This window comes from Mustela nivalis, assembly GCF_964662115.1.
Source record: "Mustela nivalis genome assembly, chromosome: 6".
NCBI classification, from domain to species: domain Eukaryota; kingdom Metazoa; phylum Chordata; class Mammalia; order Carnivora; family Mustelidae; genus Mustela; species Mustela nivalis.
Genome location: NC_139025.1, coordinates 11629941 through 11654743, shown reverse-complemented (window position 1 = coordinate 11654743; position 24803 = coordinate 11629941). Strand labels below are relative to the sequence as shown.

At 44.4% G+C, this 24803-nt stretch overlaps 3 protein-coding genes across 4 annotated transcripts; 1 reads left to right on the top strand and 2 right to left on the bottom strand.

Annotated features, from left to right (window-relative positions):
• Nucleotides 1-8600: 8600 nt before the first annotated feature.
• Nucleotides 8601-11229, bottom strand: MOAP1 (modulator of apoptosis 1; the record flags this gene model as incomplete). Its single annotated transcript, XM_082737590.1, has 3 exons — nt 8601-10394; nt 10499-11165; nt 11215-11229. The coding sequence occupies 3 exons, from the start codon at nt 11227-11229 to the stop codon at nt 9229-9231; spliced, it is 1848 nt and encodes a 615-aa protein (XP_082593716.1). The 3' UTR covers nt 8601-9228.
• On the top strand, nt 10802-12629 carry LYSET (lysosomal enzyme trafficking factor). Of its 2 annotated transcripts, none has more exons than XM_082736272.1 (2): nt 10802-10899; nt 11797-12629. In XM_082736272.1, the coding sequence occupies exon 2, from the start codon at nt 11813-11815 to the stop codon at nt 12206-12208; it is 396 nt and encodes a 131-aa protein (XP_082592398.1). In that variant the 5' UTR covers nt 10802-10899; nt 11797-11812; the 3' UTR covers nt 12209-12629. The 2 variants fall into 2 exon arrangements, with proteins under 2 accessions (XP_082592398.1, XP_082592397.1); XM_082736271.1 differs by lacking the exon at nt 10802-10899 and adding an exon at nt 11075-11360.
• An 8674-nt stretch (nt 12630-21303) lies between these two features.
• On the bottom strand, nt 21304-24668 carry GON7 (GON7 subunit of KEOPS complex; the record flags this gene model as incomplete). Its single annotated transcript, XM_082733340.1, has 2 exons — nt 21304-22193; nt 24461-24668. The coding sequence occupies 2 exons, from the start codon at nt 24666-24668 to the stop codon at nt 22099-22101; spliced, it is 303 nt and encodes a 100-aa protein (XP_082589466.1). The 3' UTR covers nt 21304-22098.
• Nucleotides 24669-24803: the final 135 nt, after the last annotated feature.

The window sequence follows — 24803 nt, the reverse complement described above, 5'->3', positions numbered from 1 at the left end:
CCGGAAGAAGACAGACTGCCCCTGGAGAAAGGAGCAAGTGTCTAATTCAGACGTTCTGAGGAATGTGCACATTTCTTGAAACTGTTTTAAATGTATTTTAAGTGTTCTCTCTGCCCGACATGGGGCTCGAACTCACAACTCCAAAATGAAGAGTCAGTTGCTCTTCCAACTGAGCCAGCCCAGCACCCCAGATGTGCACGTTTCTTTACTTGTGCTGGTCTCAGTTAGACTCAAACAGCGATCAGTCACTTCGAGATGGAACTCGTCTTCTGAGTGTCCCAAGCTAGGCCCTCCTCCTGGAGTAAGCGGAGTCCCCTCCAGCTGGCTAGCAGTGGCCTGTCTGTTCCCTGCGGAGAAGCTGCCTCACCCCTGCTTTGCCTAATACATTATAAATTACTAACTAAAAAAAAAAAAAAATAAGTGAATAGTGTTTGCCTCTTGGAATTTATCTCTTACTATTTTTTTTAAGACTCTGTAAACTTTGCACCCATAGAAAGTATTCACTGGAGAAAAGCAGGAACTTTTTTTTTTTTAAGGGATAAAATTGCCCATAATTCTGCCACCCAAAGATAACTCTGTTTTGTATTTGTATACCAGAAAACATCCTTCCATTAGATGGAACCATAGGAAATTACTAAAATTCAACCAGTTTTGACCTACAGAAACAGCGATTGCGTGGGGTTCCGTCCAACACGATTCTGTTTTAACGGCTACAGAGTAGATGACCCTTTGGGCATGGTGTCATCTCCTCAGCCTGCTGCGTGCTCCTGGGCCCTGATGTCATTTCTCCTTTTTCACAATGATCAAAAGGATTACAACGGAAAACTTAGCCCATTCCTTGTGGACATCTCTTCTTAGTTTCTTAGGAGACCTTTCTCGAAGTGGGATACATTAGATAAAAAGAATGCACATGTTAAAAGCTTTTGTAGCATCTTGAAGGCGCAGCGTCTGAAAAGCCAGAAGCTGGTCGGTATAAGGGAAATCTCCCCACTCTGGAGGGGATGGGAGTGTCAGGGGCCCTGGGGCTTACTGCTTCTGCTAAAAGACCACTCAAAAGGAGGGAGGCAAGATCAGAAGGGAACTGGAAACTGAAAAGCAGCTGGGCCTTTACTGCTTGGAGCAGAGATAGTTTGCGGAAGCAATTAGGGCTGTACTCCAAAAAGGCCGAGCATATGCTGGTTATAAAACCCGAGAGGGCCCGTGGCAGCCTGTAAAATGGACAGAGAAGAATCCCGTGTTTATTACTCTGATACGTGACTCAATTAAGTTAGGGATGAGGAATGTAACGGAGGATTTTTTTTTTTTTTCTTTTAGTCTGGATCTCATAGAAGAATTTTACTATTTAAAGGTAACATATATAGTAGAAGTAACCAAAGTATTGGGCGCTTGGGGTGGCTCCAAAGTGTCTGCCTTTGGCTCAGGTCCTTATCTTGGGAGCCTGGAATCAAGTCCTGCCTCGGGCTCCCTGCTGGGTGGGGAGTCTGCTTCTCCCCCTGCCTCACCCCACCCCTGGCCCCCGCGGCACTCACCCCTGCTTCTCCCCTACACCCCTCATTCTCTCTCTCTCTCAAAATAAAAATAAATAAATCTTAGGGGCACCTGGGTGCCAGTTGAGTGTCTGCCTTTGGCTCAGGTTATGATCTCAGGGTCCTGGGATCGAGTTCTACATCGGGCTCCTTGCGCGGCGGGGAGCCTGCTTCTCCCTCTGCCTGCCGCTCCCGTGCCTTGTGCTCTCTCTCTCTCTGACAAATAAATAAATAAAATCTTTATAGATATAAAAGATAAAAATAAATAAATCTTTAAAAAATGTGTATATAAACTTGTTTTCTGTGTCTGTAAAGGAAGGTGACAATGGCTGCCGCAGGCACCTGCTGGAATTCACAGCCTCGTGTCACCTCCTGCCCTGGAGTGCAGGCTGGGACTGGGAGCTCGTTTCTAATGACTAGAATACTACGGAAGAGATGGGGCGCCCCTTTTGAGACAAGATCATAAAAAGACTGTGGCTTCTATCTCGGGGTCTTCTCTCACTCCCTTCTGGATGGCTTGCTTCCTGTAGAAATCAGCTGCTGGGTCCTGAGCGGGCCCCGTGGCGAGCTCCCCAGCCCGGGGGGCTGAGCTTGGAAGGTCTCCCAGGAGACGGCCACAGTCCCGGTCAACACCTCTGCTGCCGTAGGTGACGGGGCCAGCACCTCCCGGACTTGTGATCCACAGGAACTCGGAGACAACTGGGCTTAGGGCGTGACTTCTGGGCATATAGCTGCTTACGGAGCAGGTGGGTGCTGGCACTTTGCACGAATAATTCATTTGGTCTTCACTACGACCCTGTGAGCCAGTGCCATTCTTATTCTCATTTTCATCTGAAGAAACGGAAGCCCCCCGCCCCCCACCACCGAGGGTTAAAAGCCACAGAGTTAGGAAACGGCAAAGCGGACACTTGTGAATGGAGAGGCTCTGGCACTGGAGCCTTGCTCACGTGAATAAGGATTTAAGAAGAGCTGCTCGTATTTCACAGGATAGAATTGCATCATTTGTCCCTGCCTAAAATGAGCAGTTTGGCAAAGGCGACAGAAGCATCTTAAACGAATCAAAACTTACCGTCCCCCCTTCCTGCAGGGGCTATGGAACAGCTGGGTTTCCCCCGAAATTCCCGGTTCTGTAGAGCGGGCGAGCCATCTGGCTTTAGATACAAAGGAGGAAGGGGACTGAGGAGCTGAATCATGGCTCCCGGTGCCGTCTCTTCCCTGGCTTTCGCTGGGTTGTATCATCCTTACTCTTAATTCTCTTTGGAGGCAAGCATCAGGCAGGGCGGGCTTCAGGCTCCACGGTCAGAAACTGGCTCCAGTCCTTACATTGATGTTCCACACCTGAGATGGTGCCAGCTGGGTTCAGAGCCAAGATGCTCGTGGACGAGGTCTGGCTCAGTGGTTAGGGTCCTGGCTCTGGAACCAGACAGATCTGGGCAGCTTTTCGCTGTGTGATTCTGGACAAACCACCTTACCTAGCCAAAGGTCTGTGTCCTCATTTGAAATTGGGGCTAGTAAAGTACCCATGAAGATTGTGGTCAGAATTCAATGAGGTAACGTAGGGGAAGCATTTAGCTCCATGCCTGGCACATAGGAAGAGTGTAACAAATGATAGCTTTCATTATGATTATGATTATGATTGTTTTTTATTATATTATGATTATAATTATTTTGATTATATTTGATTCTTTTTGAGAGAGAGGGTGTGTGTGGGGAGGGGCAGAGAGAGAAGGAGAAAGAGAATCTCAAGCAGGCTCCACATGCAGCATGGAGCTGGACACACTTGATCCCACAACCATGAGATCATGACCTGAGCCAAAACCAAGAGTCGAATGCTAAACTGACTGACCACCCAGGCACCATGATTATTATTATACATAAGGCACATCAGAAGGGCTCCTGGATGGCTCAGTCAGTTAAGTGGCTACCTTCAGCTCAGGTCATGATCTTGGGTCCTGTGATCGAGTCCCGAGTTGGGCTCCCTGCTCAGTAGGGAGCCTGCTTGTCCCTCTTTCTCTGCCCCTCCCCCCCAACTCGTGCTCTCTCATTCTATCTCAAATAAATAAAATCTTTAATAAAAAAATAAGGCATATCAGAGCATTACTAATTAGTTACAAAATATTACCTTCCAAGTGTGAAATACCATGTTGGACTTACAAGTGATATAATATACCTTGATATCAAGGGGAACATAGACTCTAGCTGGGGAGCTAGAAAGCACACTCATCAAAAGATATTCTGAGGGCCCCTGGGTGGCTCAGTGGGTTAAGCCGCTGCCTTGGGCTCGGGTCATGATCTCAGGGTCCTGGGATTGAGTCCGGCATCAGGCTCTCTGCTCAGCAGGGAGCCTGCTTCCTCCTCTCTCTGCCTGCCTCTCTGCCTAATTGTGATCTGTCTCTGTCAAATAAATAAATAAAATCTTTAAAAAAAAAAGAATTTAAGTCAGTTTTTAAATTAAGGATATTCAAACACAGACAACTAGAAGACCTTTCGAGTCACAGTTTTAGAGCTAAAGAGGACCATAGATTTTGTAGGTAAGTAAACGGAAATCCAAGAGGAATATAATGCCTTTACTTGCAAATCATAGTGAAGCCAGAAGCAACCTTAGGTTTGGATTTAAGTTAGCTGTGTGTGTGTGTGTGTGTGTGTGTTTATTTTAAATGCATTTATTTATTTATTTATTTATTTGTGGGGGTGGGGAACATGAGTGGGAGAGAGGTAGCGTGAGAGGGAGAGAGAGAAGCAGACTTTCTGGACATGGAAATGAATCCCAGGACCCTGAGATCACGACCTGAGCCAAAGTTAACCCACTGAGCCACCCAGGCTCCCCTAGCTGTGTGGTTTTGAGCAAGTCACTCACTTCTGAGTCTTGCCTGCCTCATCTACCATTTCAGACCCAGCTTTCTGACTCTTAACCCATCTCTCAGGATGATGACTGAAAGCCTTACAACCCTACTCTACACTGAATTATTTGCACTGAATCCAGCTTTTACCTAAGAAAATTAACATCTCTAAGAGCAGAGTTAGGCTTGCTTGTAGCAGAGGCAGGAGAGTGTAAGGAAACCCTCTGAAGCTAGAGTACTTTCGACCCACGTGTCATTCTGCCTAAAAAAAGACGCTTTCAGAAGTTGAATTCTAAAGTCATCTGGTTTCCAATTTAATGAAATGTTCAGGCGGAAGTGAAATGGAATCATTAAGGATGTTTTCGGTTACATAGACACATTGGTCCATTTGCCTAGGCTAGACCTCTCAGGCTAATTAGAAGATTCTAGAAATGTCATGGACTAGAGAGGAAGTCACTTCCCAGATTGGGTACTTAAATATTTTTCCACATAGACGCTTGAGAAATTCTCCAGTCTTTGAGGGGGGCACGTGTGACCAATTATGTAAGAAATAATCCCTTTCTGTTCGGGCCTGGCCACTGATAGCCTGAGTGCTTACTGCCACCTGGTGGTGCTTAGATGAAGAAACACCTTTAGGAACTGTGAGCCTTCTTCCAGTTAGTTATTCACTCCCTAATGACTTCTTTTCACTGAATGGCATGCCAGGTCATTTGTATTTGCTTGTGCATGTATATATGTATATATGTAAGCATCTGTATACGTATTTCAATTAACATTTTATTATTTATCTAGAGATCAAGAGTCACAGTTCCAACTGAGCCAGCCCAGTGCCCCTTGATAAACACTTTATGTTAGAATAGTATAGACTTGCCGAAAAGTTAGAAAGATAGTACAGAGTTCCCACTCTAGTAGTCACCTAGTTTCCCCTTATCATTAACATCTTAGGTTACCATGTTACCTTCAAGGAACCAACATTGCTATATTACTATTAACTAAAACTCCAGACTACTTTCGGATTTCACTTTTCCACTGAAGTCCATTATCTATTCCAGAAGCCCTCCCCCACTACCACATACCGTTTAGCTACCATGATTCCTTAGTCTCCTCTGGTCTGCCATAGTTTCTCGGTGTTTCCTTATTTTTCATGATCTTGACAGCTTTGAGGAGTGTTGGTCAGGTATTTTGTAGAATATCTTTCAATTTGCATTTATATGGTTTTGTGTGTGTGTGTGTGTTTTTTTAGATTATTTATTTGACAGAGTGAGAGCACAAGCAGGTAGAGCAGAAGAGGGAGAGGCAGGCTTCTCGCTGAGTAGGGAACCTGCCACAGGGCTCCATCCCAGAATCCTGAGATCATGACCGGAGCCGAAGGCAGATGTTTAACTGACTAAGCCACGCAGGTGGCCCTATCTTGTGTTCCTCTCATTAGACCGGGCTATGCATTCTTTGATGTTAACCTTGATGTTAACTAGCCAAACTAGTACTTGCCAGGTTTCTCCACCGAAAAGTTACTTTTTCTCCCTTTCATTACTCCATTCCTAAATTCAGCCCACACTTCAGCAGGAGAAGGGAATAAGCTCTACCTCTTGAGGGGGAAGCATCCGCATAAATGATTTGAAATTCTTGCATAAGCAAAACCTGACTCCTCTCCCATATTTATTTATTCACTCATGTGTTTATATCAGCATGAACTCGTGGATATTTATTTTATACTTTGGGTTATAACCCAACGCTATGCTGTTTGCTCTGTTCAAATTGCAGCTTTTACCAGCAGGAGCTCTTTCACGCTGGTTCCTATTTTCCCTTTGACATTTCACCTCCTTTTGTTTTTTGAGCACTTCCTTTGTGTATTTTTCATTTAAAAAACACTTTTAGGGGCACCTGCCTGGCTCAGTCAGCAGGGCAGGCGACTCTTGATCCTGGGGTCGTGAGCTCAAGCCTCATGTTGGGCTTAGGGCTTACTTAAAAAGAAAAGAACACACTTTTAGGAAGCAAAAGAAAATGAAAATATCTTTTCAATCCCATCATCCTGACACAACCAGTTAGCATTATCGTGTTTTGTTGTTCACGTTTTTGAAATGTGAGCTTTTTAAAATAATTTTTAAATAAACATAAAATGCATTATTAGCCCCCGAAGTACAGGTCTATGAATTGCCAGGCTTAGACATTTCACAGCACTCATCATAGCACATACCCTCCCCAATGTCCATAACCCAACCACCCTCTCTCCCTACCCGCCTTCTCCTGGCGACCCTCAGTTTGTCTTAATCAAGAGTCTCTTATGGTTCGTCTCCCTCCCGGAACACGGGCTATTAAAGAACATACTACTGCACATGATTTCATAAACATAACTGCCATCTTGGACAGTTCTATAGTGTTGACCAGAGGGTGTCAGAACACCTCAAGAAGAGCTCTCTGGAATCAGACTATGTGCCCTTGCCCCGGCACTGAATCTCTCTGAGCCTGAAGCTTCTCATCTGTAAAACAGGGAAATGACAGTATGTCTTACAGGTTTCTGTGAGATTTAACCTGGCGGCATAGACAAGGACTCTGGGAATACATGTCTGACCCTGCCACTTCTTAGCTGGGAAAACCCGGACAAGTTACCTTAGCTCTCAGTATTGTTTGGCTAAATGTGTTCAGCAGTGCCCACGGCAAGTGTTGGATGTCAGCTGTTATTATGAACTCTGGAGAGACCTCCATGCATGCATTTTAACCTGAATTTAACTGTACAGTCTACAGTTGTAAATTTGGTCCTTCGGGGTGTTTTTATCAATGAGGAAGACTTTTTTCTGCTTTTCAGCAATTTTCAAACTTTCTTCACACTATTTTTTTAGGGACCAAGTCACTAACCCAGGCCTGCCCTCCTGGCTGCCCCTAGGTCTTACAGGTTCTCATACTCCCCACTTCTCATGTCTAGCTGGCAGTAATGATTCAGAACAACACACTCTACACTAATGCATATGAGACGTATATGAAATGTGGTTAACACCTGCCATGTTTCCCTTGTAAGGCTGTTGGGTCCTCATACTCTTATGACTGCTTCTCTTTCTTGGCAATGGAAAGCATATAGGCCTTGCAGGAGGGCAGAGGACAGAATTCTGGACCCGCCACTTACTAGTTGTTTTGCCCTGGGCAAGTATTTTCTTAAGTTATTATTTATTTGTCAGAGAGAGAGTGCACACAAGCAAGGGGAGCTTTGGGCAGAGGGAGAAGCAGGCTCCCTGCAGAGCAAGGAGCCCAGTGTGAGACTTGTTCCCAGGGTGTTGGGAACATGATGTGAGCCGCAGGCAGATGCTTAACCGACTGAGTCACCCAGGCACCCCCTTGAGCAAGTATTTTTAAACTTCTCTGTGCCCATTTCCACAAGTGAGAAACTGGATTTTCCTATATTGGAGGATTTTTTTTTTAAAGATTTTATTTATTTATTACACAGAGAGAAATCACAAGTAGATGGAGAGGCAGGCAGAGAGAGAGAGAGGGAAGCAGGCTCTCCACTGAGCAGAGAGCCCGATGCGGGACTCGATCCCAGGACTCTGAGATCATGACCTGAGCTGAAGGCAGCGGCTTAACCCACTGAGCCACCCAGGCGCCCTATTGGAGGATTTTTAAGAGAATTCAACAAGAAAGCACATGAGGAAACTTTAATTTAGTCCAGTCTATCACGGAGAAGCATAGTACCTTTATTTCTTCCCTTTCACTCTCCAAATTTGACACGCTGATCCATTTGGAATACTCTTTGCCCTAATTTGTGTTTGATCTTGTTTCCTTCCCTCGTACATCAGTCGAAGATCCCTCTAGCAACCTCACTGAGAAAACTACTCCCCAGGGACACCTGGATGGCTTAGTCAGTTGAGCATTTGACTCTTGGTTTTGGCTCAGGTCATGATCTCAGGGTTGTTGGACTGAGCCCCACATTGGGCTCTGTGCTCAGTGAGCTGACTGCTTGAGATTCTCTTCTCTCTCTCTCCCCTGCTCACTCTTGCTCTCTCTCAAAAATAAATAAATCAGGAAGGAAGGAAGGAAGGAAGGAAGGAAGGAAGGAAGGGGAAAAGAAAAGAGAAAAAGAAAAAGAAAAAAACTACTCTCTACCCACTGGGCCCTAAGAGGAAAATAGCCAAGGGACTAAGATTGTGTAACCTCAGTGTTTTTCAGATTTATGCTTTTGGAATTCTTTGTTCAAATGAAATCTCTCTTGGAATCTTGATATAAATAAAACATCTTAAAAAGGTCATTGTATCAGCATTCCTTTATTTTATAAGTTCACATACATCATTTTATAACACCTATTAAAATGACATTCAGAACCAGATGTTCTGATGACATGTATCAGAAATCCAGGGTTAGAGGTGACAGCTGCAAACTTATCAACCTCAGCATTTGATCCTGCCTGATTTGGACTGTACAGAATCAACAGAATTGTGATTCAGACGGAAAATAACTTAGTATCTTAGCCACTGCTTGTATCTTCATAATAAACGTAGGGCAATACACACCTAAAAACTACCTCTGATACATCATCACACCAGACACGCTACCCTTGCACACTACATAAGCTAACGTCTCTCAGAGCACATGCATACATAGCGACGGGCCCTCTGTACAATTTTGTATGATAAATTCACAGGAGTAAATCTATATTCATAAATACTAGTGCAGAACTACATTCTTCCTAGTCTAGGACACCTTTGGGAGACACGAAACAGGCCCAGAAATGACAAAGGATTTAGACAGAGAACTGTACAGAATGAGCTCCTTGGCCGCGCAAGGAAGGGACTGATCAACATCTATCATGAGGACACGCACTGTTCTACCTTCATGCTCTGCTTGCTGCCAGCTCTCCCTTCCCGGTTGCCTAAGACTCAGGACAAATGCCCTTCTTGGAGAAGGGCCTCCTCCTCCTCAGCTGCCTCTTCCTCCTTTATCAGCTCCAGCAGCTGCAGTAAGCCAGGGGCTGGGCCACCCTGCGGCAGGGCCAGCTTCCTGCGAAGGGTTCTGCACACGGCTCCAGCTAAGATTTGGTCTAGGCGGGCCTGATTCACAACATCCTTCTCAATTACTCCTCTCTCCACCAGCTTCTGTAATAAAGGCTCCAACCTTAGCACGTAAGCAGACAATTTCTCTTCATCCTTCTGGTAAGTGGTCAGATACTTGATCTGCAATTCCCTAGGATTATCAATCACCCCAAATACCTGCTCAAGAGCCTGCAGGCATTCAGCGACGGTAATGAAGGGATTGTCTGTCTTGAGGACGCGAATAACATCAAATGCTGGGCCTCTAAGGCTCTCTAGCAATCGCCGCCTTTTCTCCATATCCGACACCCGCCAAGTCTTCATCATCTCAGTAGTATGAAACAGCCAGGATTCGAATTCTTCTTCTCCTGGCTCTGGAGGGTTACTGCCCGAGAACACTCTCAGCTTTTTGTATTTCAGGTACTGCAGAACAGGCTGAAGAGCCTCCTCTAAGGCCCGGGCCAACATAGGGGCCTGCACCTCTGGGATCATGTTCTGGCCTAGGTCAGAAGGGTCGTTTCCATATGCACGGGCTCTGGTCAGCTCCCCCAGCCTTGTGCCCTCTCCCTCTAAGAATTCATTTAATCTGCTTAACAATTCATTATCCAGGCCTGGGGGCTTAAAGATCACTCTCCAGACACCCCCCTTTCCAGGTATCTCCTTAGGGACCACAGCATGAGACGTCTCCTCAGTCAGTCCCACCAAGGCCACATTCCTGTTCTCATCCCGCCGGAACATTCTCCCGAGCAGTCTGCACTCGCCCAAGGGCGCCAAACCGGCCCGCAGAGCCTCCTCGATCTCCGCCACCGTGCAGGTCGGGGGGATGCCGGCAACCAACACCGCTCTCCGAGGGTCCACATCCATCCCCCGGCACCAGTCTTCCAAGAGCCTCAGCGTCATGGTGCCCCGAACAACGGGCTGACATTCGAGTCCGGCCGGGGCACGGACGCCGCCGCGAGGCACGGCGCTTCCCCGCGGCACCCCCGCGGGGCGCCGGCAACGTCCCGACCCGAGGCCTGCGAGCACAAAGCAGCTGCGTTAGCGGCAGAGGTCAGTGACGCCGGCCCCGCACCGGAGGACGACCTCCCGGCCCGCCCCACTGCGACAAGCCGCGTCTCACCCTCTCCGCGGCCTCGCGCGCCCCTCGCCGCTCTCCAGTGTCCGCGCCCCGGACCGTCGCCGGCGCCGCGGGAGGCCGGCCTCTCCAGCACTCGGCGCCACCGGGGGATGGCGGCCCGCGCCGTCGCAGCCGCGCCACTGACCGCCGCGAGGCACCGGTGGCCGGGCCGAGCGGCCCCGAAGATGCCCGGACCGCCGCCCACGTGAAGGGAAGCGCCGGGGCCCGCGCGGCCGCAACCCCAGCTCCCGCCCCCGTCCCCGCCAGAGCGGAGCCCGGGCGCGCGCTGGGAGGCGGCCCGGCGTCGCGACGGGGCGGAGGGCGCGCGCTTCCGGCCCAAGCCGGAAGTCCCGACCGTGGCTGCATCCGGGACGGCGGGCGGGCGGGCCAAACGGGACAGGAAGGTGAGATCCGGGAGCTGCCGGTCTCTGCAGGCTCGGCCGGTGGCCGCTGCCCCGCTCTGGGCTCCCGGCGCCGCGAGGCGGAGAGGCCCGGGCCCGGCGCCGCCCGCGCAGCCCTGGTCGGGGTCGCCCGGCGCTGCAGCGCGGCGGGGGGCGGGGCCGGCTGCCGGGGAGGCCCGGGGTGGGGGTGCTGGGGAGCCTCCCGGCCCGGCCCGGGTGACACCGGCTGGGACTCCGGCCGCAGCGACAGGGGCCGGGCCGCCGCGTGACTGGCCGCAGTCACGCTGTGCTTAATCACAATTAGCTTGTGCTCCAGGCTGGCGGCGCTCCCATTTCTCCCAGCCGGTGACCCCGGGGATTTCTCTTATGGTGGCTTTCTCTGAAATGCCAAAACCACCCGAGTATTCAGAACTGAGTGACTCTTTAACGCTTGCCGTGGGAACAGGAAGATTTTCGGGACCACTGTAAGTGTTTAAGAGTTACTGTCTTAACGTGGGGGCTCCGACATCGGTTTGACTTGTAGAGTCTAGTGTTCATGTCCAAAACAGTACTGTGAAGGCAGAAACTATTTGGACCATAATGGTGAAGTGTTCCTTAGAAAACCAGTTTAATTCCAGTTTCTCAAGGGAAGGTGTGCTGGACCTATTTAAGCCGGATACAGAGATTGATTTATTCTGTGGGGCTTACATAAAAAGCACTTTCAGTATATGCTGAAACTTTACTTTCTCTTAACTATTACATAAAGCAACAAGCTGTGCATTGTTTACATTTCTTAGGAAATGTGAATTTAATAATTTCAAACCTTAAATGCACTAATGGGGAGTCGTTGCGATGACAGCATTACTAGACCCTAACTTTTTTTTTTCTTTTCTTTCTTTTTTTTTTTTTTTTAATTTGAAGGCACAGAGCATGGAGAATGATGAACTTCCGTCAGAGGATGGGATGGATTGGAGTGGGATTGTATTTGTTAGCAAGTGCAGGAGCGTTTTACTATGTTTTTGAAATCAATGAGACTTACAACAGGCTGGCCTTGGAACACATTCAGCAGCACCCAGAAGAGCCCCTTGAAGGAACCACATGGACACACTCCTTGAAAGCTCGGTTACTCTCTCTGCCTTTTTGGTTTTGGACAGTTATTTTTCTGATACCTTATTTACAGATGTTTTTGTTCCTTTATTCTTGTACAAGAGCTGACCCCAAAACAGTGGGCTACTGCATTATCCCCATATGCTTGGCAGTCATTTGCAATCGCCACCAGGCATTTGTCAAGGCTTCTAATCAGATCAGCAGACTACAACTGATTGATACGTAGAATCGGTCACCATTTTTTCCTTACAGTTACAAAACTGCCACTACCGTATGGAGCCTGGTCACAAGACTGCAGTTTCTTCACAGATCTCAGGAAGTTGTGGTGGGGCAGAGGCTTTCTAAAAAGTGTGACTAGGGGGCTATCTTTATCTGAATAATAATGAATTTTTAAGTTGAAGCCTGAGATACAGTACTACAAAATCATGTTGATGACTTCAGATTTTGGAAGTAAAATCGTGTCTGTTATTTGCATTCTTTAGAAACTTGAATATAAGTACCTGAACTCCCATTTTTATTCTACTGTGCAACATAGTGATGATTCATAAATTTTTCCTTTGGGGAAAAAAATGAGTATGAACATTTCCATTGTGCTTAATGTAAAGAGGTCCAAACATGGTCATAAAGTTTAAATTTTATACAATTAACTTGGCTTGCTTTAGAATTCTTCAAACTAAAACACCAATTCAGCGTGTTGTAACTAAGCCAACTATTTCTGCTTGCTTGCTACCAGTTTGTGAGAAATTGGTATAAAATTGCTGAGGTGATGGCTGTCTTGATAAGTAAAATTTGTGCTTTCTTTTGGTAATGCTGTCAGCATTATCAGCGTTATTAATGCTACTAGTTTTTAAAAGATTACTTGGGAAGAAACTAAATGTTTGAAAGTTCAGAAATCTTAACACATAGAGGATGGAAACAAGGTGTTCAGTGGAAATACTTAGTCTGGTCCCTGTCAGATGTGTGACACCCTTCTAAAAGACTACCAGTTGGCATCCTTCTGATTTTCTTTTCTGGCCTAAGGTCCAGTCTTCAGGTCTTCAGGCAACAGGTGATTTGCATGAAGATGTGATCTGTGTGCTTCTTCCTTTGCATTTGTACTTACTACCTCATGTCTGATACCAATACAAAGAACTAAAACATGGAAATATCAGATTTTAGGATTTTTTTTCCTTTTTTTTTTTTTCTGGGCGGGATCAAGATGTATTTTTATGTAGTTGTGTCATTAGTACCAAGGCAGTGTTTTACACTGATAGATTTAAATAATCATAATCTTTTTTGGTGCTTTTTCTTTTGGGCTCTGTTCTAAGAGGTTGACAGAATTAACTCATTTAACCCTCTCAACAACCCTAAGAAAACAGTTATCCAGATTTTACAGATAAAGCCACTGAGGTAGCGAAGTAAAGTAACTTGCTTGTTCAGGTTCACACACCTGGGAAGCAGCAGAGCGAGAGGTATGATGCCTTTATCCTAACCACCGACCTGCAGTGCTTTTCACAAATGACATGTTTCACGGTGCTGTCTGCTGGGCCCTGCCAAACGATGGAAATGGCATTATTGAAAGTTTTTTCTCGTCTGAGCTACTGACAACCTAAAAGTGTTCTAACAACCTCAGCGTTCAAGTCTGACTTGACTAGAATGGAAGGCTGAACATTCCACAGCAAGCTTTACTTGAAAGAGCAGGTACCTCTGTAACTCAAAAGCAGCAGGTAATCTCCAGGTAACCTTCTCCAGGTAACCGATCTCACTTTCCCTTTACTTCTTCCAGAGGTCTGGTGACTGAAATGCTACAGTTTTTGATACAATGCTCGGACTGTCCACAGTAGTTAGCAGCTTGAAATACCCGTTTCTGTGAGGGTCAGATAACCAAATCACTTGGCATCTTTTGAGTACTTAACTAGTAGTATGCATAGTGCCATCATTGTTTTCTGAGTGATTTCCATCTTTCTTCACAACAGGCTATGAGGCAGGTACGCGCTGGTACTAGTGCCATTTTGCAGAAGAGGAAGCACAGGAATTAATAACTTGCCCGTGGTCACACAGCAAGGACGTGGAAAAGCCAGGATTTGAACTCAGGATGTCTGGCTTCAGATCCCCCGGCCCTATCACCTCGTTATACTGCTTTGCAGAAGAAAGGATAATTTGAGGAGAATCACTGAGCAGTTTCTGATTTGATTTGATTAGTTATGAGGCAGTGGTAGTTTGAAAATGATTTAAGAAAATTATTTCAATTTTTAAAATTTCATAAATGGTTGATATAATGCAAGGTTTGTGAGTCTATCACTTGTCTTATAAAGTAGTAATTCTTATTCATTAAAGTAGACTTTATCTTTTATTATTTATTTATTTATTTGACAGAGATCACAAGTAGGCAGAGGTAGGCTGGAGGGGTGGAGGGCGGCCGTGGGGAAGCAGGCTCCCTGCTGAGCAGAGATCCTGATGCTGGGCTCGATCCCAGAACCCTGGGATCATGACCTGAGCCGAAGGCAGAGGCTTTTGATTTTTTTTTTTTTAAGATTTTATTTATTTATTTGACAGAGATTACAGTAGGCAGAGAGGCAGGCAGAGAGAGAGGGGGAAGCAGGCTCCTTGCTGAGCAGAGAGCCCGATGCGGGGCTCAATCCCAGGACGCTGGGATCATGACCTGAGCGGAAGGCAGAGGCTTTAGCCCACTGAGCCACCCAGGTGCCCCTGATTTTTTTTTTTTAAGAATTTATTTATTTTATTTGACAGAGATTACAAGTAGGCAGAGAGGCAGGCAGAGAGAGAGGAGGAAGCAGGCTCCCTGCCGAGCAGAGAGTCTGATGAGCTGGGCTCGATCCCAGGACCCTGGGATCATGACCTGAGCCGAAGCCAGAGGCTTTAACCCACTGAGCCACACAGGCGCCCTGACTTTATCTTTTATATTTCAGATTTTAGTATTTGGTGATTTAGAAAGTGCTTGATCCATCTCTATCTTTCAAGAGCAGATTGCCTTGGTAGTAGAAGTATTAAAATAGAGTGGGAGTAATTCAGTACTTCCAAATGTAATTACTAAGTTTCAGATTGCAGGATTAATGTTTTTGATTATTTAGGAATTAATTACCAAGTTGTGAGTTATTCCTGTTTTGTCTGTGGCTATTTGATAGTTCAAAGCAGGGCACCTGGGTGGCTCAGCCAGTTAAGAGCCTGCCTTCGGCTCAGGTCATGATCCCAGGGTACTGGGATTAAGTCACACATCAGGCTCCCCGCTTTTCGGGGAGCCTGCTTCTCCCTCTCCCTCTGCCTGTCACTACCCCTGCTTGTGCTCACTCTCCCTCTGTGTCAAATAAATAAATAAAATCTTTAAAAATTTCTAATAGATCCAAGCATTCTTTGTAGAGGGAAAGGTGAAATTAATCCAGTGATTAGGTTGAGGAGGAGGTTAAGCTGATGGAGAGGAAACCTGTATCAAGTTATTGATTTCATATTTACATCAGTACAGTAAGCAGTGAGTACAGGATTAGATACATGGAAATATAGGAAGTGCTTCAGGGATTTTAGGGAAAGGACAAGCATCCCAGAATTCATAATTGAATATCTGCTTCCAGAAATAAAAAGTTAATATCCCCTAGTTGCTTAATTCTTCCCCCTAGTTGCTTAATAAGTCACCTTATTTGCAACCACATCTGAAATGAAGTAAAACCTGTTGTGTGTTTTTCATGGAAATATGCCAGATATTTTATTGTTTTTGAATGTGCCAGGATAGAGAATAGATAATTAAATTGGAGAAACATGTAATTCTTGGAGCTTTAGTCACTATATTACTTTTCTAGTTTTAAAGATGCCACCAGTTTTTTAATTTTATTTTTTAAAAGTGGGGGGCAACGGAGAGGGAGAGAGAATCTCAAGCAGACTCCACACTGAGCCTGATGGGCCTGATCTCGCCTGAGATCATGACTTGAGCTGAAATCAAGAGTCAGACACTTAACCAACTGCGCTGTTCCTATGGCAGCTTGAGATGATCTGGGCAAGCAGCACTGGGAGTCCCATGAGGGGCCTATCAGGCCCTCCACTCCAGGGGCGGTGTCCAGTGTGGACATGATCATACAGAGTAGACTGTAGGCGGCTGCCTGCCAGAGGCCAAGTTCAGGAATAAGGTGTATTTTCTGGCTCCAGTTCCTCCCTTCCAGATTATTCTGAACCAGATTATTATATCAGGGTTTTGCCTCCCACTCTACCAAAACTTCCCTGTTGTCAAGAGGTCACTGGTCACTTACACATCACCCAATGGTCAAGACTCACCCCTTGTCCTTGAGATATTTTCTTCAGTTGGTTTCTGGATCACTGCTGTCCAATAGAGCTTTAGTGATGATGGAACTGTTTTATATCTGTATTGTCCAAATCAGTAGCTACTAGCTGCATGAAATGAGCCCTTGAGATGTGGCTAATGTGACTGAGGAACTGAATTTTAAATTTTAATTAGTACAGCCACATGTGGCTAGCAGCTACCCGATTTTACTCCAGTTCTAGACTCCTCCCTGGTTTGCCTTCTTCCTCTTCAACTGTTCCTGTCTCCTTTGCTGGCTCCTCCCTGGGGCTCTGCCCAGTTTCTGAATGTTGACATCCTCCAGTTCTCATCTCTATACTCAATCCCCTTGGTCATCCTATCCTGGTTTATGGCTTCAAGTGCCCAAATTTATATTACTACCTTGCATATCTCCTGAGCTCCACACTTGGATATCCAACTGCCTGTTTGGCATTTACTAAGATGTCTTACCAGGCATCTGAGATTTAACCTGTCCAAAACCAAGCTCTTCATTTCTCTCCGCACCAAAATCTGCTCAAGTCCCCTCTAAGTCTATCGAACAAGTGGCAAGAGATTCTTTTAAAATGTTACTTCTCTCAAAACCCCTCCTATAGCTTCCCTACTGAAAATAAAACTCAAAAGTTCTTAACATGGTTTGCAAAGTCCTAAATAACTGGCTCTTGACCATTTTCTACTATTCTGTCCACCCCTCATCCCACTCTAGCCTCACCGATCTTCCTGCTGATTCTAGAATGTACCAGAAAAACCTATTTCAGGGCTTATGCACTCTGTATGTTCTGTCTGGTTGCTCAGCCCTGGCCAAGGCTCTATCACTGTCTTCAACCCTTTGCTCAGTTGTCAGCCTTATGAGGCTGCCTCTGACCAGCCTGTTTAAAATTAAGCATCCTCCTTCCCTGTTTTTCTCCACACACTTAACATCACATGACACGTTACACATTTTGTCTAACTCCATGAGGGCAGGAATTTTGTCTCTTCACTCTTGTTTGTATACCCTGTGCCTAGAACAGTGCCTAGCACACAGTAGGTGCTCATAATTATTTATTACATGAGTAATAATTGATTTTTACTGCCATTGAATACCTCGTTCATTAGACTGCAGAGCAATCTGGTTTGCTCTCCAGAGAACACAAAGGTTAAAGTTAACATTTTCTACTAAGTGCAAAGTCCCATCTGTCACATGTTCAAGATAAGTTTAGTGGTTAAGCTTTCTCAGGTTTCAGCAGGTAGTGATATAGTCTTTCTGAGGCCAAGATTTAAATGGAGTCCATTTATTTTTGCCAGCAACTATGATGTTGGTTGTCTAGGGATGTTCCTTATTCATGCAGGAAAAAAAAAAAAAACCCAAAAACATAAACCACACTTACAAACAAGGTTTGAGGTGGTGAGATTAGAGTCTTGAGCAATTCTCAAGTTACAATCATGAAGATAACAGTTTTCTGAATCATCAAGTGTCATGCCTACCTCTTAGAGCTACAGCCCACCACTGGGGCACTCTGGAGTTTAAGGCAGTATCTTGGCCCCATAAATGGCTCACTTAAAATCATGTGTTTTGAGAAGTTAGTTCCATTTCCAGCAGAATTTGTGGCACTGGAGTAAATTTCTGTTTTTCTTTTTGCATTGGAGTTAATTTCTATTTAAAATTGTACCCCGATAGCCTTGTTGCTGCCCCAATGTGAGCTGCTACTTTTTAAATAGAAGCTTACATTCTAGTATTCACTGTTCCCTGGGACATGTCTTTAAATAGAGCAATTCTGATCCCAAAGGTCACCTGAGAACTGGAAGAGTTAGGGCAACACTATAAAATTCATTTTATACTTTGAGAATAATGCACTGGCAAGAGGGCATCTTTTTCAAGGTTAAAACTAGGCACATCGGCTTTAGAAAAACCTCTTTTTTTTCTTTTTAAAGATTTTATTTATTTATTTGACAGACAGAGATCACAAGTAGGCAGAGAGGCAGGCAGAGAGAGAGAGGGGGAAACAGGCTCCCTGCTGAGCAGAGAGCCCAATGTGGGGCTCGATCCCAGGACGCTGGGTTCATGACCTGAGCTGAAGGCAGAGGCTTTAACCCACTGAGCCACCCAGGCACCCTAGATTAGTTAATTTTTGCCCTGAATTACTTACATGACAAATGTATTAAACTGTTAATATGGCTGGTCTACCCTTACTAAATTTAAAGTATAATTTTTTCAAATTAAAAATTGAGGTGCCTGGCTGGCTCAGTCAGTAGAACATGTGACACTGGATCTTTGGGCATAGAACTTACTTAAAAAAAAAAAAAAATCGGGGTGCCTGGGTGGCTCGGTGGGTTAAAGCCTCTGCCTTCAGCTCTGCCTCTCTGCCTACTTGTGATCTGTCAAATAAACAAATAAAATCTTTTAAAAATAAAAAATAAAATAAAAAAATTAAAAGATCATTTGACAGTTTCAATAACTTTTGAAGAACAGTAACTTTTTCTGTATTTGTGTAGAAAAATACAAAATATGTTTCTTTAAAATGCAAAGAGAAGCTTTGCGCAGTGGCAGTATCGTAGCCAATGAGGTTTATCTGTGGCGTGATTATTGCTAATTAAAATGCAAAGAGAACAAGAGTGTACAGTGAAAAGTCTCTGTTATTCCCAACCCAACCCCCTCTACTCAGCAGATTTCTGGCTATCCTTTTTTTTTTTTTTAAGATTTTATTTATTTATTTTACAGAGATCACAAGTAGTCAGAGAGGCAGGCAGAGAGGGGAGGGGGGAAGCAGGCTCGCTGCTGAGCAGAGAGCCTGATGTGGGGCTCAATTCCAGGACCCTGAGATCATGACCTGAGCCAAAGGCAGAGGCTTAACCACTGAGCCACCCATGCCCCTGGCTAACCTTTTAGATACCCAATGTGTATCTAGCCAATATCCTCCATGAGTAGCATTCTACACGCTGTTTTCATTTACTAGTTTTCATTTACCAGCACATCCTAGAGATTGCTCTTTAATACACAGAGCTACACTTTGGTCTTTTTAAATGGTCATGCAAAATTATTAATATTCTATTTTTATTTAATTGACTAGCGTCTTGAGAGTGGACATTTAGGTTCTGTTTTTATTTAACCAGAGTCTGCAAGTGGGCATTTAGGTTCTTTTTTTTTTTTTTTTAAAGATTTTATTTATTTATTTGACAGAGAGAAATCACAAGTAGATGAAGAGGCAGGCAGATAGAGAGGAAGGGAAGCAGGCTCCCTGCTGAGCAGAGAGCCCGATGCGGGACTCGATCCCAGGACCCTGAGATCATGACCTGAGCCGAAGGCAGCGGCTTAACCCACTGAGCCACCCAGGCGCCCCGACATTTAGGTTCTTTACAGTCTTATTACTAAGGATGAAGCTACAATGAATAGTGCTGTAAATAGATCTGTGCATGTGTGTGCTATTATCACTGGATACATTTCTATAAATGAAATTGTTCAGTCAAAGAACAATACCTCTAACATTTTGACAGAAGTGCCCACTTGGCTTTCAAAGAGCTTGTATCAAATCACACTCTCACCATCAGGATTGTATACCCCTCACATCCTTTCCAGTTCAGTATTGCATCAAAACTTTTTTTTTTAAGATTTTATTTATTTATTTGACAGAGAGAGATCACAAGTAGGCAGAGAGGCAGGCAGAGAGAGAGGAGGAAGCAGGCTCCTTGCTGAGCAGAGAGCCCGATGCGGGACTCGATCCCGGGACCCCGAGATCATGACCTGAGCCGAAGGCAGCGGCTTAACCCACTGAGCCACCCAGCGCCCCTGCATCAAAACTTTTGATCTTTTAGTCTGAAAAGTAAAAAATGGTATTACATTGTGGCTTTGATTTTATTTGAAATAGCACCTTTTTTCAATTAAAAGCCATGTGGATTTCTTATGTTCCTGCCATTCCCTTCCTTTGCCCACTTCTCTGGTCCCTCTGATTGGTACATATGAGATCTATAAAAGGCAGTAATTCTTATTTGTGCTGAAAATACAAAATACCTTTTCCCTCTTTGTCCTTTTCTAGCTGCCTTTTTTTTTTTTTTTTCCCTATTTGGTATTGCTTTGGTTACATAAATGGGCTTAAGTGGAAGGCTGATGTTCCAAGTGAAACAATACTTTAAAGATATGAAGGGGTACCTGGGTGGCTCAGCAGGTTAGAGCCTCTGCCTTCGGCTCAGGTCATGATCCCAGGGTCCTGGGATTGAGTCCTGCATTGGGCTCTCTGCTCAGTGGGGAGACTGCTTCCCCATGCCCCTGCCTGTCTCTCTGCCTACTCGTGATCTCTGTCAAATAAATAAGTAAAATCTTAAAAAAAAAAAAGATATTGAAAGATTAAAAGGTATCTACATTCAGTTTCCTTAATAGCATGTACCTTCTAAGCTATAGACTTCAGTATGTGTAACTGGGAAAGTACTTTGGTAATCTTTTTTTTTTTTTGTAATTTTTTAAGTTTTTTTTCTTTTTTTAGATTTTATTTATTTGACAGGGAGAGACACAGTGAGAGAGGGAACACAAGCAGGGGAGTGAGAGAGGGAGAGGTAGGCTTCCCTCCGAGCAGGGAGCCTGATGCCAGGCTTGATTACACGACCCTGGAATCATGAACTGAGCCTAAGACAGACGCTTAATGACTGAGCCACCCAGGTGCCTGACAAACACCTATTCTAAGATTCAATTCATTTCAGAAATAAATCATATAATATGTAAGGTTACTTTTTTTAAGATTTTATTTATTTATTTGCCAGAGATCACAAGCAGGCGGGGGGGGGGGGCGGTTGCGGGGAGCAGGCTCCATGCCAAGCAGAGAGCCAGATGTGGGCCTCCATCCCAAGACCCTGGGATCATGACCTGAGCTGAAGGCAGAGGGCTTAACCCACTGAGCCACCCAGGCACCCCTGTAAGGTTACTTCTAAGATTCTGTAACTATTTGTATTTCCTTATATGCATGCTACTTGATTTCTTTGCATTTTAGCTACATAAATGAATCAGGAAACATGCACAGTAAATAAAAAATGTCTTCGTCCCACCGACAAGCACAAAGGAACACACACACACATTTTAGGAATATATATGTATTTTAAAGGATTCAATCGTACTTCAGTAAGCAAAATCAAAGCGTGGATACAGGATGAGAAATACCTTATGTTATAGTCAATACAGATTGTTTAAGTTAAAGACTTAAATCTGTGTTTATGTACATAACATGTTACAGCATAAAATCACACCCAACTTTGCTCTCTTCAGGTACAAGTTAAATATATATTTGTTGAATGATATCATCTCTGGAGGTCTGAATATTGGGTGTGAGTGGGGATTCTAGGTTTCCTTGGGTCTCTCTCAAGAGCTCATCTCACTCCTTCAGTACTTCTTTTCCCATTTTCCTTCTTCTTACACAGACCTACCGTTCTTAAATTTAATATCCAATTTTCACCACTTGCTCGTATCACATGGTTCTTTCAAATGTTATTGTCCAAGAACTGACATGTATTTTTTATAACAAGCAGAAGCCAAAAGATGTAGACATCACACAATTTCATTCAATGGTTGTTTAAAAAGCAGAAAACAATAAAAATTCAGTTGCCAACTTAGAAGAGGATTTTATACATCATTAAGTGTTCTATTTTATTTCCATGGTCTGAAATTTACTTCTCATTCAAGAAAGCAGATTCATTTCTAAACATTTATTGTATCTTTCTTTGCTGGAAACAGAAGAAACTTTTTTTCTTTGACAAAGTTGTCCTAGGGGAATAAAACAAATGCTTTTCCAAATTAGAGCTCAAGTCTTTCCTAAATGTCACTGTGTGGTAATTCAGATATAGTAGCAGCCTTTAAAATTTCATAAAAGCTACTGTTAAGATGGTGGTTTGGGCCGTTTTGCAGATGGTCCATCTGAGTTAGTTCTGTTATCAGTGTTATTTTCATCTTCTGCATCATCTTCATCATCACCTTTTAAAATAAATATTTGTTGTATGACAATATGTTTGGTGGTTCAAAGAAAGAAACTGCTAAAATGGTTGATAATGATATTTCAACTTTGAGGGTTAAAATCATGCATATAACAGATTAAAGTATGTATGGTTAAAAAGATTTCAAGAATTTTGGTGTTTGAAATATTTCTTATCACTTTTTTGGGGAGATAAAATTCATAGACCATAAAATTCACTTTAAGGTATATGAATTGTATCTCCCAAAAAAGTGATGATAGATTTTAAATTTTAAGGTGTACAATTTCTTGATTTGTTGTATATTCCCTAGGTTGACCAACTGTCACCATTATTTAATTCTAGAACATTTTCATCATCCCAGAAAGAAATCTCACACCCATTAACAGCCACTTTCCATTCCCGTTAGCCATGGCCACCTCTCATCCACTTTCTACTTCCATAGATTTCTCTATTCTGGACATTTCATATAAATGGAATTATAAAATATGTGGCCTTTTTGTCTGCCTCTCTTCACTCAACATATTTTTAAAGTTCATTCACACTGTAGTGTTTATTGGTACTTCCTTTTTATTGTTGAACAATACTCCACTGATGGATACACTACATTTTGTTTATCCACATCAGGTGATGGACTTCTGTGCTGTTTCCAATTTCTAGTTATTATAAAACAGTGCTGCTACGAACATTCATGATTATGCTTTCATGTGAATGTATGTTTCCAGTTCTCTTTGTGCAGAACTAGGAATGGAATGAGTGGAATTTCTGGGTCATATAACTTTATGTTTAACTATTTGAGGAACTGCGGAACTGTTTTCGAAAGAAGGTATAACATTTCATATTTCCACCAGCAATGTATAAGGCCTCCAATTTCTTCACAACCTAGCCAGCACTTGTTATTGTTCTTTCTGATTACAGCCATCCTAGTAAGTATGATGGGTTTTTTATTGTGGTCTTCGTTAGCATTTTTCTGATGGCCAGTGACGCTGAACATCTTTTCATGAGCCTACTGACCATTTGTATATTTCATCTGGAGAAATGTCTATTCAGATCCTTTGCATATTTGATAACTGGATTATTTGTAACCCAATTTCACTACTTAGTACTTTTTAGAGTTCTAACACTTTTCTTTAGTAATTGTTAATAATTTTTAAATTTTGGACATTTGTTGAGATAGAATTCCTATAACACAAAAATGCACAACTTCAATCTCTATTACTTTTAACAAAGGAAATTCAAACCTAAGCTTTATGGGGTCTTCATTTAATATACAAAAACATGTTCTCCAATACAAAGATACTACAGACCTGCCATTAATGGAATAGGTGGCGGCTATTTTTCCAGTATTTTAAGAAATGGCTCTAGCTATAATCCAATGACAACACTTTCAACAGATTAGAGAAGTACTTCTGGAGCCAAGAAACAGGACTTCACTTTCATGGTAGGTGGCAACATCCAATTAACGTATTCATGGCACCAATCTATTGTCTGCACTCAGTATAATGGTCTGAGTTCACATTATCTGTAAATGTCAAGATGGAAAAAAAATGTACAGTACAGTACAGTTTAAGCCCCTCTTCAGAGGTATTAAGTCCTGACTCAAGAATTTAATTCTTGGGTTCTTCAGCTCAGGGCAGAAAATGTACCTTACCTTTTTTTTGTATTCACCTGAATTTCACATTTCTCCTTTCAAACTGTGCCTTCTAAAATGGGATAGGGGAAAGGAGTCCCTGGGAGTTAGAGCTCCTTAAACTGACGTCTTCATAACCGATTCTGCGATAGATGGCAGTCTCCCTAACATGTTTGTAATTTCAACCCGGGGAATGCTCATTTTCATCCTTCAACCCCCAACCCAAAAGTCATGCCCCTTTTCTGAAGCCTCCCTGGGTCCTCTGAGCGTGCAGTATTTACTGAGGGCCCTGGGGTCATACTTCTAGTCTGTAGTAAGTGTTTGCTTGTCTAACCCCACCAGCCTGAGAGTTCCACAAGGCCAGGAACTGAGCGGCATTCACCTCATTCATTCTTTTCCAAGAGCACAGCCCAGCGCCTGGCAGGGTACTAGGCACTCAGCATGGGTCCCCCCCCCCCCACCTCCCCGCTTTGGCATAAATGGAAAGAGTCGCGAAAACGCTTAAGTAGAAGCAGCCCAGATAACACGATAACAATTTTTAGTTGGATTCTTCTTCCCTCGAGGCTTTCTCCAAGTCCGCCACTCTCCCCGGGCTCCCCTGCCCCGCCCTCCTGTCGCTCCAGCACCTTCTCAGGGCTCACCGTCCATGGCCTCTTCTGGAGCCGCCGCCTCCTGGTCTGGCGCTGCCTGCTGTACCAGGGGGCTGAAGAGCTCGATCACCAGCTCTCTCATCTGGGCCACACCAGACAGCAGGCCCTGGAAAGGGTCCGCGTCGTCCGGCGTCTCACAGGGCACCCGCAGCAGCTGCGGCTGCCCATCCAGCCCGACGTACTCGCCCGACAACTCCATGACGACCGCTGAGCTTCAACAGCGAGAGCCTGGGAAGTAACATCCGGAAGCGGAAGTCAGCACGCGGCAGGCGCGGGCGGGCGCAGGCGGGCCAAGGGAGAGGCGTGACTTCCGTTTGTCGGGAGTCGCTCCTCC

What these genes read in the sequence shown, in the direction of transcription:
- LYSET (XM_082736271.1), top strand. Translation starts at nt 11,263, where the DNA reads ATGGTGGCTTTCTCTGAAATGCCAAAACCACCCGAGTATTCAGAACTG. An exon ending in GGAAGATTTTCGGGACCACT is followed by an intron (nt 11,361 to 11,796) that starts GTAAGTGTTTAA and finishes TTTAATTTGAAG; the next exon opens with GCACAGAGCATGGAGAATGA.